Genomic DNA, 13,342 nt, shown 5'->3' on the forward strand with positions numbered 1-13,342 from the left:
AGAGGGTGAGACTGGCAGGCCAACCCCCTCCCCAGCAAGGCTTTCAGAGAAGAGCCCTCTGCATCAGTGTGGCTCCAAAGCAAAAAACCTCCCCCTGCAAAGACCCCAGGCCCCAGAGCAGCCCGTTGGCCCTTGCAGCTTACTTTTCCTCTTACCACCACTTGTTCAGTTGACTGTGAACTGGTCTTCCCCAGAGCTGGGATTAACATTGCCCCAAAGCCTGGGATTTGTCTCTTCTTGACATTAAGCCTGATCCTCGGCCTCATCACTGGACCCCACCTGACCACAGAAGGTGGGTTAGGGATGCCTGCTTAAATGGGACCAGTAACCAAGGATAAAAAAGCTGGGTGTCAAAGACTTTACCAACCCCATTGTTGCCCACTTTGGTTGCAACTTAATCCCCACCTGGAAGCCTCCCCCATCCTCCCTGGCCCCCAGTGCCTGGGCCAGAAATTCAGCCTGTTTCCTGTCTCTTTCGTCTTCATCTCTTCTCCCTGGTCAGACACCAAGGCCTCCACTTCTACATTCAGCCTCTGCCTGGCTCAGGCCTCCTCATTAAATCAGTGCCACACGTCAGCCCCTCTCTTTCAGAAGCTCATGCCATGCCTTCCTCAAAACCCTCAAAGCCCATGGCAGGGCTCATAACGCAAACGTCTTCAGGCCCAAGGGACCTGGGCCCAGTGATGTCACATTTTTAGGTTTTCCTAGAAAAGCCAGATACTTGAATTTTTTGTAACTCTCTTGATTTATAGATGTTAGCTGCTAATTAAGAAAAAACAAACAAGCAAGCCCAAACCCAAAAGACAGACAAACAAAAACACCCTGTAGGGATCACGGAAGTTGATGCTGTGCTCTGGGTTGCATGCTGCTTGCTAGGGGTGTCGCCTTAGAGATCTGGACGGGCTGGGCTTGAGAAAGGATCAACGTGCCTTTGGCTAGAGATTTACTGCATCCTTCCTTGGAAGAGGAGAAGAAAAAACAAAATGAAACGGCTGGTTCAAAGTCTAAGTTCTTACCTTATGGATGAGAAATGTCCAGGTTGCTGCAAGATTACCACGGTTTTCAGCCATGCTCAGACGGTGGTGCTTTGTGTAGGTTGTTCAACAGTGTTGTGCCAGCCGACAGGAGGAAAGGCCAGACTCACAGTAGGGTGTTCATGTAGAAGAAAGCACCGCCAATGATCCACACAGCTGCCTGGATTTGTGTTCTGTCACAGAAAGACTTATCAGTTCAATAATTCTAGTTAATCTACCAAGATAATATAATTACGTTTAATTTTTAAGGTATACACAACAACACTCTCCTATTTTAGTGTCAGTTTTTCAAAAAAGTTTTGATTATGGGCAAAACAAAAACAAACAAAAAAACCCCTGCATGGGCCAAACAGAATACATCTCTGCACCAGACTGACACGCAGTCCATCATTTTGCGACTTCTGTGCTCCCAGAATAGAGTCCAAAATGTCCTGGGGCACCTTCCCTGGGGAGGAGGTACCTGAGCTGAGCTCTGAGGGTAGATAGAAGTCACCCAGGTGAGCACGGGGTGCTCCAGGCAGAGGAATGAGCTGTTAACATTCCAGGAGGTGCTTCTTAATTTTTGTATCCTGAATTCCATCAGTTCCAAGATGCACGTGGTTTTACCGTGAGCATCTCTGAACTCAGGATGTCTTACAGTCAACCACGTGTAGTTTAAATGGCAGCACGTTTTCTTTCTTTGTGGTACATAAAACAGCGGTGGTCTTACAATCTAGGGCATCTTAGATTTGATGTGATATGGTGAGTTGTTTTCTTTTTTAAACGAAACAAGGTCCTCCTATACATTCTGCTCTGGGGCAGGCAGCTTCTGCGAATACGGATGGAATACAGCCAAAGGGATGGGTTACAAAAGATCATGGCTTCCGTCTTGCTAGTTCTTTTTCTCTGGCTGGCATTCTTCCTGGGCCACAGGAACCCCTGGTCTATGAGTCAACTTTAGGGAGCCCAGATGTGTGCGCAGCCCTGATGGTGGCCCTGCGGTGCCCCAGAGGCCACCGTGAGCCTCAGTGGCATAGATGAGCTAGATGCTGGTCTGGGCTAGATGCTGGCTGCAGCCAAGGCGGTGCTGCCACCTGGACGCCAGACCATAGCCAGCCGCAGAGTGCCCACTGCATTAGATGGGAAAGGGCCATGGGGCTGGAGGGGCTTATGTTCTGGGTGCACAGAACCAGGGGGTACAGCCACAGTGGGGCCCCCAGGCTTGGGAGGGAAGGAGGGAGGCGGGTGCCTGGCCAGGCTCAGCCCAGGCTGCTGGCTTGAGGCCGTGTCTTTACACAGACACTTCTGCCAGCGTGGCTGATGTGTCCCCTTTAGGGGCAACTGTGCCATTAAACCCATGGGTGGTCCATTAGGACAGTTCAGGGCTGGCAGAATGAAAAACAAAACCACATCAACCACTGGTTTCAACGTCATCATAAGTGGAATGGCAGTACAATGCCTGTCTCTTCTCTACTTTTCAAATTGGTTATGAGAATAGATGATTATCTCTTGGATAAAAAGAACACATTAATGTTCTTTCATACTCAAATTCTATATGGAAGAAGCCCCATTTACAAAACCCATGTGAGAACGAGATGATTTCCCTTTAGAAAAATGACGAACTACCCGGTCCTTTAAAACACAGAATCTAAAGCCTTGGCAGATCATAACGCCTTAGCAGACGTGTGCCAGATAATAGAGGAGCTTAAAACTAAACATTGGCTTGGCCGTTTATCTCAGAGAAATGAAAACTTACGTCCACAAAGAAACCTGTGGGCGAATGTTCAAAGCAGTTTTAATAGCCCCAAACTGGAAGCAGCTCAAATGTCCTTCAATGGGCTAAACAAAATCTAGGATATCCTTACAGTAGAATACTACTCAGCAATACAAGAGATCAAACTATTGATACGTGCAACCGCCTGCATGGGTCTCAGGAGAGCAATGCATAGTGAAGAAAGCCAGTCTCAAAAGGTTGCGTGCTCTGTCAGTCACTTATATAACATTCTCAGAATGATGAAATTAGTGAGATGGAGAACAGATTAGAGGTTGTCAGGGGACAGGGGTGTGGGGACCTGTGATCATGAAGGGAACCCGTGAGTCCACGAGGAAGTCCCTATGTGGGGATGGATCTGGTCTGTGCCTTGATTTCGATGGTGGTGACACCAATCTGTCCCTGGGATAAAATTACATAGAAACACACACAAAAATGAACACATGTAAAAAACTGGCGAGAATGGAATAATGTGGGGGGTCTAGTTCACAGTAGTATACCCAGGTTGGTCTCCTTTAGATGTTGGACTACTGCTCTATAAGATGTCACCACTGGGGGACGCTGGGTGAAGGGTCCACGAATCCTCTGTAGTATTTCTGCGCCTTCCTGTGAGTCTATAATGATTTTCCAAATAAAAAGTTTTAAAAACGTCTAAACATTAGGAGTTACTGCCGACGAATATAAATCAAGAAAGAAGACTTCACACTGGTTGCTGGTGTTCATTTTACTCACTCCTGACTCACTAAGTGCTGTTCAGAGGCAGGAGTCCAAGTGCAGAATGTCACTTAGTTTATATACTTGTGAATCTGACTCGTCTGATCCCCCTAGAATTCATTCTTGTCTAGGACACCAAGGACCTTCAAACAACACACCACGGAATGCAGGCAATTCAGGGTGGCGGGTGGCGTGAATAGCCCTTCTTAAAACGTCTAAATGGTATCAGAATCCGGTCTTGCATCTTTATTTTTCAGAGTCCCACTAAGAAATTCACTGGAGACCAAAAATACGTTCATAGCTGGGCAGGGGAGTGGGGGGCACAGAACAATTAAAAAACAGCCAACATTTCCTGAGCCCCTGCCATGTGCCCTTTTCCCAAATAAGGTCACATTCACAGGTTCTAGGGATTTGATGTGGGCTTATCCTTGAGGGGCCACCGTTCAGCCCTCCACACCCAGGGAGACTCGGCTAGCAAGTGGCAGGGCTGGGACATGAACTTAGGCTGGTCTGATGATCTGGAAGCTGGGGCGGGCGGGGTGTCCTGGCCACCTGGTAACCTCCAGTGCTGAGCCCAGCAGGGCCACGTCCACGGTGAGCTCTCAGTGACTGTGTGTTCAGTGATGGAAAGAACAAATGAATGAGTGAATGAATGAAGGGGGGAGGAAGGGAAGAACTCCCGCTTCCAAAGCGCGAGGGTCCTTTTCCTTCTAGTTTCACTGTCCACCAGGAAAAGATCAGGCTGCAGCTTGTCAACTGAAATGAGAAGTGTCTTTGTCCCTAGACTCTCAGCCCCCTTTGATCCCGCGGTCATCATTTTGTTGGGGACGAGAGGTCACTGAGAGCGGAAGTACGTTCCTCCTGTCTCTCTTCTCGCCTCCTGCCAGTGGCGATGGGTGCTTCTAACAGAGTGGCCCTTCCAGGTGTGGCCCCGGTGGCCTCTCTCCCCCCTCTCTGGGTGCGGTGGCCACTCGGGGGGCCATTCAGCTCTCCACTGCCGGCTTCAAAGGCGGCCCTTTCAAGGGCACAGACAGGGCTCAGTTGTCCTGTGAATAGTTATGAATTTGGGCGGGAACTCTAGAGAATCGCAAGCAGCTCCACTTCCCGTGCTTAGGGCCACTCAATCCCCCTGGCTTTGAAGCCCCAGCTGGGGATCTGTGCCGCTTCCAGCGGGGCAGAATTCAGGGAAGGAAGACAGATGGCTGAGTCGTTAGTGGAGGGTGAGGGACATCACCCTCAGGCTGAGGATCCAGAGCTCAGGTGGGTTTCTGTGTCCCCTTGGGGAGCTCGGAGCCTCTGGAAGAATAATCCCAGGAGCCGTGGCCTCGATGGCACCTCTGAGGGTCACGGATCCACAGGTCCGTGCTGGCCAGTGGGTGGCACCCTTGTGTGAGAGCATTTGGCCAGTTCAGGGAGAGCTCAGAGGGCCAGAGGAAGATGCTAGAATGCAGGCTGGGACAGGCTATGAAGGACCTTGCTTTTCATGCCAAGGGGTTTGGACCTCATCCTGTGCTTGAGGGGAGGGCCAGGAGCTGTCAGTCAAGTAAGGTGTCCCTTGATCTGAGGGAAGTCTGGCTTCCTATCTAGTGGATGTCATTGACTGGTGGTTTTGAAACATGGCGGCAGATTGTCTGACACTTGTCCTCTGCAGGAGGGGGTCTGTGTCTATGTCCACAGGCTCCGTGTCCTTCCTCTTGAATCTCTGAGGGCTTGGGACTGCTTTGACCGATGGAGTATAGCAGAGGTGATTCTGTATGACTTCTGGGGTTAGGTGATAAAAGAGAGAGAATGAGCGGCCATGTAAGAAGTTCAACCACCCTGAGGCCACCATGCTGTGAGGAAGCCCAATCCACACGGAGAAACCAGTGTAGATGCTTGGGTTGTCAGTTCCAGCTGAGCCCAGCCTTTGAGTCATCCCAGCTCAGCCATTCCAGTCTCCCAGCTGGGGCTCCAGACATCATGGGGCAGAGACAAATCATCCACACTGTGCCTTGTCTGAATTCTTGACCCACAGAAGAGTTAAATGGTGGTTGTTTGACGCCACTGAGCGTGGGGTAGTTTGTTCCACAGCAATAGATAACTGGAACACTATCGATAATCTGAGGAAGCCAGGGATCTTAACCTCAGATGCTTTTACTAGGGCAAGGCATGCAGTTAAAATGTGAGAATAGGGCTTAGTGATGGGACTGAGGCAAACACACTGTGTCTTGCAAACAGAACGCCAACGTGATGGCCTTGGGTGAGCCCTGTGTGACATCTGGGTTAAACTAGTGACATCTTCGTAACTGTGAATGGAGAGTTTTGGGAATGCCCCAAACTCCAACCAATGTCATGGGGGGGCAATCTCAGGGAGGCCTAACTATTGGATGGGACTGTGGTTCTTGAAGCAGAAGCCTCATCTACTGTGTTGTGTCCATTGAGATAAATAACCTGGTGATCACCACAGCCCAGAGGATAGGAAAGGGCTGCCCCAGAAGCCATCTCACAGTACCCCAGCTTTGCCCATCAGGCAGAATGGGTCCTCACCTCCCCTGCCTCTGGCTCCAGTCTCACCCACAAACACCTTTCCATGACGGTGCCCTGGTCCTGCCACCTCTGCCCCAGGTCATTCACCAGCTTACCTCCCACCTTGGTCTCCAGGCCTCCTGATGTATCCCTAGTGTCTAGCACAGTGTCTGCACATAATAATTGCACAGTAAGGACTTGGTGCATGAGTAGGTGGCTTAAAACAACAGAGAATTATTGTCTCGAAGTTCTGGAGTCTGGAAGTCTGAAATCAAGGTGGCAGGACCACCTCCCTCTAACGGCTCTATGGGAGAATCCTTCCTTGCCTCTTCTGGCCTCTGGTAGTTACCGGCCATCTTTGACATTCCTTGGCTGGTAGATGGCATCACTCCAGTCTTGCCTGCTTTGCTACATGGCTGTCCTCTCCCTCTGTGTCTTCACATCATTTTCCCTTGTGTATGCCCATCTCTGTGTCCAATTTCCCCTTCTCATAAGGGGAAGATGATAAGGACACCAGTCATACTGGACTGGAGCCCACCCTAATGACTCCATCTTAACTAAATACATCAGAAATGACCCTATTTTCAAACAAGGTCAAATTCCGAGGTACTGGGGGTTAGGACTTTGACATATCTTTATGGGGACACAATTCAACCCATAACAGCTCAGGCAACCTCTGAAATAAGGATCTGCTCCTGGGATGCTGATAAACCAGAATGACCATCATTAAAAACTCTACAAATGGACTTCCCTTGTGGCGCAGTGGTTAAGAATCCGCCTGCCAATGCAGGGGACACGGGTTTGATCCCTGGTCCGGGAGGATCCCACATGCCGTGGAGCAACTAAGCCCGTGCGCCACAACTACTGAGCTTGCGCTCTTAGGAGCCCGTGAGCCACAACTACTGAAGCCTGTGCGCCTAGAGCCCGTGCTCCACAATAAAAAAAAAAAAGCCACCACAGTGAGAAGCCCGCGCACCGCAATGAAGAGTAGCCCCTGCTCACCGCAACAAGAGAAAGCCCATGCGCAGCAACGAAGACCCAACGCCGCCAAAGATAAATAAATAAAATAATTAAAAATTTTAAAAAAAACCTCTACAAATAACAAATGCTGGAGAAGGTGTGGAGAAAAGAGAACCCTCCTACACTGTTGGTGGGAATATAAGTTGGTGCAGCCACTATGGAAAACAGTATAGAGGTTCCTCAGAAAACTAAAAATAGACTTACCATATGACCCAACAATCCCACTCCTGAGCTTATATCCAGACAAAACTCTAATTCAAAAAGATACATGCACCCCTATGTTCACAGCAGCACTATTCACAATAGCCAAGTCATGGAAACAACCTAAATGTCCATCAGCAGATGAACGGATGAAGATGTGGTGCATATATACAATGGAATACTACTCAGCCATAAAGAATAACGAAATAATGCCATTTGCAGCAACATGTATGCAACTAGAGATGATCATACTAAGCGAAGTAAGTTAGAAAGAGAAAGACAAATACCATACGGTATCACTTATGTGTGGAATCTAAAATAGGGCACAAATGAACCTAACTATGAAACAGAAACAGACTCACAGACATAGAGAATAGACTTGTGGTTACCAAGGAGGAGGTGGGTAGGGGAGGAAGGACTGGGAGTTTGGGGTCAGCAGATGCAAACTATCATATATAGAGAATGGATAAACAACAAGGTCCTACTGTATAGCACAGGGAACTATATTCAATATCCTGTGATAAACCATAATGGAAAAGAATATAAAAAAGAATGTGTGCATGTGTTAACGAGTCACTTTTGCTGTACAGCAGAAATTAACACAACATTGTAAATCAACTATACTTCAATAAAGAATAAATTTTAAAAAGAACCTCTGAGCCAGCAGGAAGGGGGGTGGAGAACCAAGACTGGGGGGATTCACCAAGTTACCAGTGGCGCACCCACACTACTCCCCCGGGGGGGCCTCTGGGGACCCCAATGCATCAGCTACATCGTGAGCTTACCACCCCATCCAAAGGCGATCCCCCTTTTAATATTTTTCTGCCGTCTCTTCATAGAGGAGCACTCACTACCCTGTCGTTATTTTTTTCACTGTAAGCTCCAGGAGGGGCAGCGTCCTTATATACCTCTTACTAGCGCTTATATCCACGGCCCCCAACACAATGTCTCAATAAACATTGACTGAGTACATGGATGAATGAATGAATGAATGCATGAATGAATGAATGATGACTTGTTGGAGGGGTTAAAAGTTTCCAAAAGCTCCTCTGAACCACTCTGGAGGGGCAGAGACCAAAGTAGTGGGGACCAGGGAAGTGGCCGCAGCCACAGGCTGTCACATAGAAAGCATCCGATATTGATTTGAGGAGGTTTCAACCTGAAAGCAAATTGCCGCCTGAGCCTTCCAGGAGATAAGGTGTCTGTGTCCAGTGATAACAATGCCCCTGGGAGCCAGGGAGGCGCTGGGCAGGGATTAGCACACACCCGGTCCCACAGACAGGCCAATGGGGGGTATATATAGAACAACACCAAAGCAGTGCCCCCAGCCCCTTCCTTTCTAACTGTGTGATGGTCAGATATGACCAAGCGAGGGTTGTTAACTCGCCCCTTTCCAGGCCTATCGTGCCTACTCTGAATGGGGCCAAGGTGACCAGGGACACTGTGACAGCAGAGGGGATGTGTGCCCTTGGCAATCCCTCTTGCAAGAAGCAGTCAGACCAGCTGGTTCCTGGCCAGTGAGCAGACACAGCAAACACTGTGTCTTTCCGTTCAAACCACATTATAAAAATCCACTTCAAGGATTCCCAAGTCCTTTAACAACCACCGTTCAGTGAGTGCTTCCGTGTCCCAGTGTCCACTCACAGCATCTCCATGAGGTAGGACAGCATTATCCCAACAATGCAGAAGAACTCAAGGTGCAGCAGGGGTGAAGTGTCTTGGCCAAGGTCATGCAACTGGTAAGCAGTGCTCAGGGCTGTCTGTGTCCAAAGCCTGTGTTCTAACCACACTATACCTCACCTCCAACTCTACTGGCCTGGGATTGTCTGTGGGGAATCTCAGACTGAGACTGCCTTAGGCCCAGCCTCCTGCTTGAGACAGAGACTCATGGACAGTGGGGAAGGAAAGTAACATTTTTTGAGAACCTGCATTATTAGTCCCATATTACAGTCAAGAAAATCGAGGCTCAGCGAGGTGGAGCAATCTGTCCAAGGTTTCATGATGGCAAAGCTGGGATAATAACGTAGGTCAGCGGGTGCTGAAACCAGTGCTTTTTCTACCATCCCATGGCCCCTTCCAGAAAAAGACCTCCCTGCCCTTCCCCCACCCCCGTGGTTCCCCAGACAAATCCTTGTATGTCCCACAGGACTTCTTGTTTCAGTTACATGCTCTGCTTGCCTGTGGCCATAGGATGTGGCTGGTCCTCCCACCCAAGGCTGGGCTCTGTGGCGGTAAGAGGATGGACACTGCTGGGCTGGGCTGGCTGGGCAGCTTTTAGGGAGGGGAATAACCCCCATGCTGGCCAAGCCCAGCTGGAGAGAGACCAGGTGACCACAGTCCTCAGGAACATTTCCTATAGGATCAAGGTAAGGCAGCTCTGCAGAAACCAATAAAGACTGACAACACCCTGGGGTGAGACCACCATCACCACCACCACCACAATCACCACCATCACCACTGCCATCACCACCACCACCACCACCATCACCACCACCATCACCATCACCACCACCGCCATCACCACCACCACCACCTGTCCACTATCACCATCACCACGACCATCACCAGCATCACCACCAGCATCATCACCACCACCACCACCACCACCACCACCTGACCACCATCACCACCAGCATCACTGCCACCATCACCACCAGCATCACTACCACCATCACCACCACAATCACTACCACCACCACCACCACCACCTGTCCACCACCACCATCACCACGACCATCACCAGCATCACCACCACCATCACTACCACCACCACCACCACCACCACCACCACCACCACCACCACCATCACCACCACCACCACCACCACCATCACTACCATCACTGCCACCACCACCACCATCACCACCACCACCACCACCATCACCACCACCACCACCACCACCTGTCCACCACCACCATCACCACGACCATCACCAGTATCACCACCACCACCACCACCACCATCACTACCATCACCACCATCACCACCACCATCACCACCACCACCACCATCACCACCACCACAACCACCACCGTCACCACCACCACCATCGTCACCACCACCATTACCATCACCACCACCACCACCACCACCATCACCACCACCACCACCATCACCACCACTACCACCACCACTACCACCACCACCATCCTCATCGTCACCAGCACCATCACCACTCCACTGCAGTTATCAAAACCACCATTCCTATAGTAATGAGCAAACAGCAAAATTACCTGGATATGGAAAGAAGTGAATAGATCAAAAGAAAGGGCCTACCTGGAGGAATTAAAGCAAATATCTCCTGGGCTGGCAGTCCAGTGGTTAGGACTCAGCACTTCAGCACTTTCACTGCCATGGCCTGGGTTCAACCCCTGGTTGGGGAACTAAGAATCTGCCAGCTGTGCAACATGACCAAAAAGAAAAAATTAATAAATAAAAGCAACTATCTATCTATCTCTCTTCAAACATAATTAAGAAACGGGTGTGGGGAGCAGGGGAAACAAACTCTCATTTATCTTCTTAGTAAGATTTGAGAGGATACAGCCTCTGGAAAGCAAAGCTAAGCAGTCATGAAAAGGAATCTGAGAATCAGGAAAATATTCCTGGGGGTGAAAATTATGATGATCAGAAATTTAAAATGTCACGGAGGAAGTGACAGGAATTTGGGTCCTACAAAATATTGAATTGGGGAATTAAAGAGAAGTGCTCCCAAAACTCAGAGAAAAAGATTGAAGGAAGGACATGAATGGGAGAGAGCACAGGAAACATGGTGAAGACCCCCAGAGACCCATCATCCATCAGTTTATGTGCAGTGGAAGGAGAAGCAAGCATAAAAGAAAAGTTGGAACAGAAGCAGGAATCAAAGAGATAACAGAACGCTAATTCTCACCTGAAAAATACTTCACTTATCAAAGGTCAAAAACTATGAAAAAAAAATGAGGGCAAATTAATCAGTGTCTGAATATACCCTGGTGAAGTTTTTAAATTTAAAGGATCCTGCCCATTAGCCATTGAAAAAATTTGGTTCTCAGAAAGGGGGGAAAACTAGGGTCGGTGTCAGACTGCTTCCTTAGAAAATAGCAATGTTTACAGAACATTGAAAGGAAAATATTATAGCCCAAGAATCCCATATTCAATCAAGCAATTTTTCAAATTCAAGGGCAACATAAAGTCACTTTCAGACATGCAGGAACTCAGAAAGTATCCTCTTTGTCTGAGTTGTATATTGATATTCTGTTTGACGTTTCACAAGCTGGCAGAGCTTTTATAATTAAAAACCAAGTTAAGTATACCACCTACATACTCTTCCTGAAACAAAATTACACGAGATATTCCATTTTTAATTCTGTCATTTAATGAGTATATAAAATAGAGGACACAAAAACTAGGAAAATATGGTGTAAAGCAAACGGCAGTCAGCAGTAAAATGGAAATTAAATCTAAATACTTGTTGATAATGTAATCTTGATGTTAAATGCAAATGTCAAATGTAATTCTTGAATAATGAGAAGAAAGGACTAAATAAGAGTACACTCAATTTCTTACCCTTCATAGATAAGAATCGACAAATCTGTTTCATTCTGGGCATTAATAGAGAAAAATAAGTTCGTGTGTCATGTTTGTGAATTTGATATAATGTACCTACTTAGCAAAGTGTGGATATAATGTGTAACTTCCAGATCACCAGAGAGACTGATCAGAATATTAAAAGACAGGAAAACAATTTAAATAAGTTAGATTCTCTAAAGAAAAACAGAGATTCAGATAAGGTTAAAAAACATTTGGGTCATTCTATTTATTTTAAATCAGCCCCTTATAAATAATAAACAGTATGACAGATCTAAAATCAAATGACATGGAAAGTTGAAAATAGAGATGGCTGACAAGGTGTATCAGACTTCTCATACGCCTCACCTGTCTTCAGGTCACCCCAGTCACACCTCTGTGAGCTCCACCCAAATTCCTGTGGGCACAACCCGGCAGTGCAGCCTCATGCCCACGCTGTGCGCCTCTCACCTCCAGTCCTGGGATTTCCCTGTTGCTGCTGAGGTGTGAGATGCTCGAGGACCACTTGGTCCCCATGCAGGCAAAGCTGGAAAAGCAGGGAGCTGATACTCTATGGAGCAAACCCTCCACCAATGAGAGACCAGAGCTGGCAAATCATTCTCTTCCCTTCTTCCCCATGTGGTGTCCGGAGATGCAGTTGTGCTTACAACCTCTGGAAGACAATCCCACGAAGTCCATTGATCAACTGTGCTGGGTACCAGATGGTGACCAGCTTGGAAACCACCTTCCCATGACCTCACCCTCCTTCTTGACCTCACCTCCTTTGCCCCACTCCAGCTGGTCTCCTATTGCATTGCAAAGTAGTAAACTTTGAGCTCAGCTCTGCTTTCTGAGGAACGAGGCTAAAACCTGAGGGAAATGCAAGGAAAACCAACATCAATATCAGACAAAGTAGATTCAGGCAATGAGGAGTAAATGGTACAAAGTCATTCATGTTGAAAAATTCTACCCATCACAATGAGGAGCAGTAGAGTGTAGTTGTTAAGTGGTAGGCTCTGGAGCCAGAACTGCTTGGGTTCAAATTCCAGCTTTGCTACTTCTCTCCTGTGTGACCATGGTCAGTTACTTAACCTCTCTGTGCACCTTAATTTGTAAATTGAGACATTAATTAAACAATATATTAGAATATTGTGTGGCACATAGGAAGTGAAGATATATGAGTATGTAACATTTATGAATCTTTGTATGCCAAAGAACAAACCATTAAATATACAACACAAGAACTCTCAAAAATACAAGAATTTGGCAAAAATCACAATTTTCGTGAAAGACTTTAACAAAACTTTATTGGGGGTTGTCTAACAAAGTAGACAAAAAATATAGAGGATCTGAGTCATACAATTAACATGCTAAAAATTAATATTACATGCTTCCAATTCAAGGAGAAGAAAAAAAAATTTAAAGCACGTAAGAAGCAGAAATTAATAACAAAAAATACATAAGTTAATCAAAGTCCAAAGGAGGTTATTGGCAGCAACAAAGACAGAGGGAATGGATGAAAAATGTACAGGCACTCCTTTTTTTATTGCATGTGCTTTATTGTGTTTTGCA

The 13,342-nt window shown here is 47.4% G+C and overlaps 1 protein-coding gene across 1 annotated transcript; it reads left to right on the plus strand.

The window, feature by feature from the left end:
• The first annotated feature begins 1,019 nt into the window (after positions 1–1,019).
• On the plus strand, positions 1,020–1,181 carry LOC137758957 (small ribosomal subunit protein eS27-like). The gene has a single exon (XM_068534906.1). It carries the CDS (start codon positions 1,020–1,022, stop codon positions 1,179–1,181), a length of 162 nt encoding a protein of 53 aa, XP_068391007.1.
• The last annotated feature ends 12,161 nt before the right edge of the window (positions 1,182–13,342 follow it).

This window comes from Eschrichtius robustus, chromosome 2, assembly GCF_028021215.1.
Source record: "Eschrichtius robustus isolate mEscRob2 chromosome 2, mEscRob2.pri, whole genome shotgun sequence".
In the NCBI taxonomy this organism is placed as follows: domain Eukaryota; kingdom Metazoa; phylum Chordata; class Mammalia; order Artiodactyla; family Eschrichtiidae; genus Eschrichtius; species Eschrichtius robustus.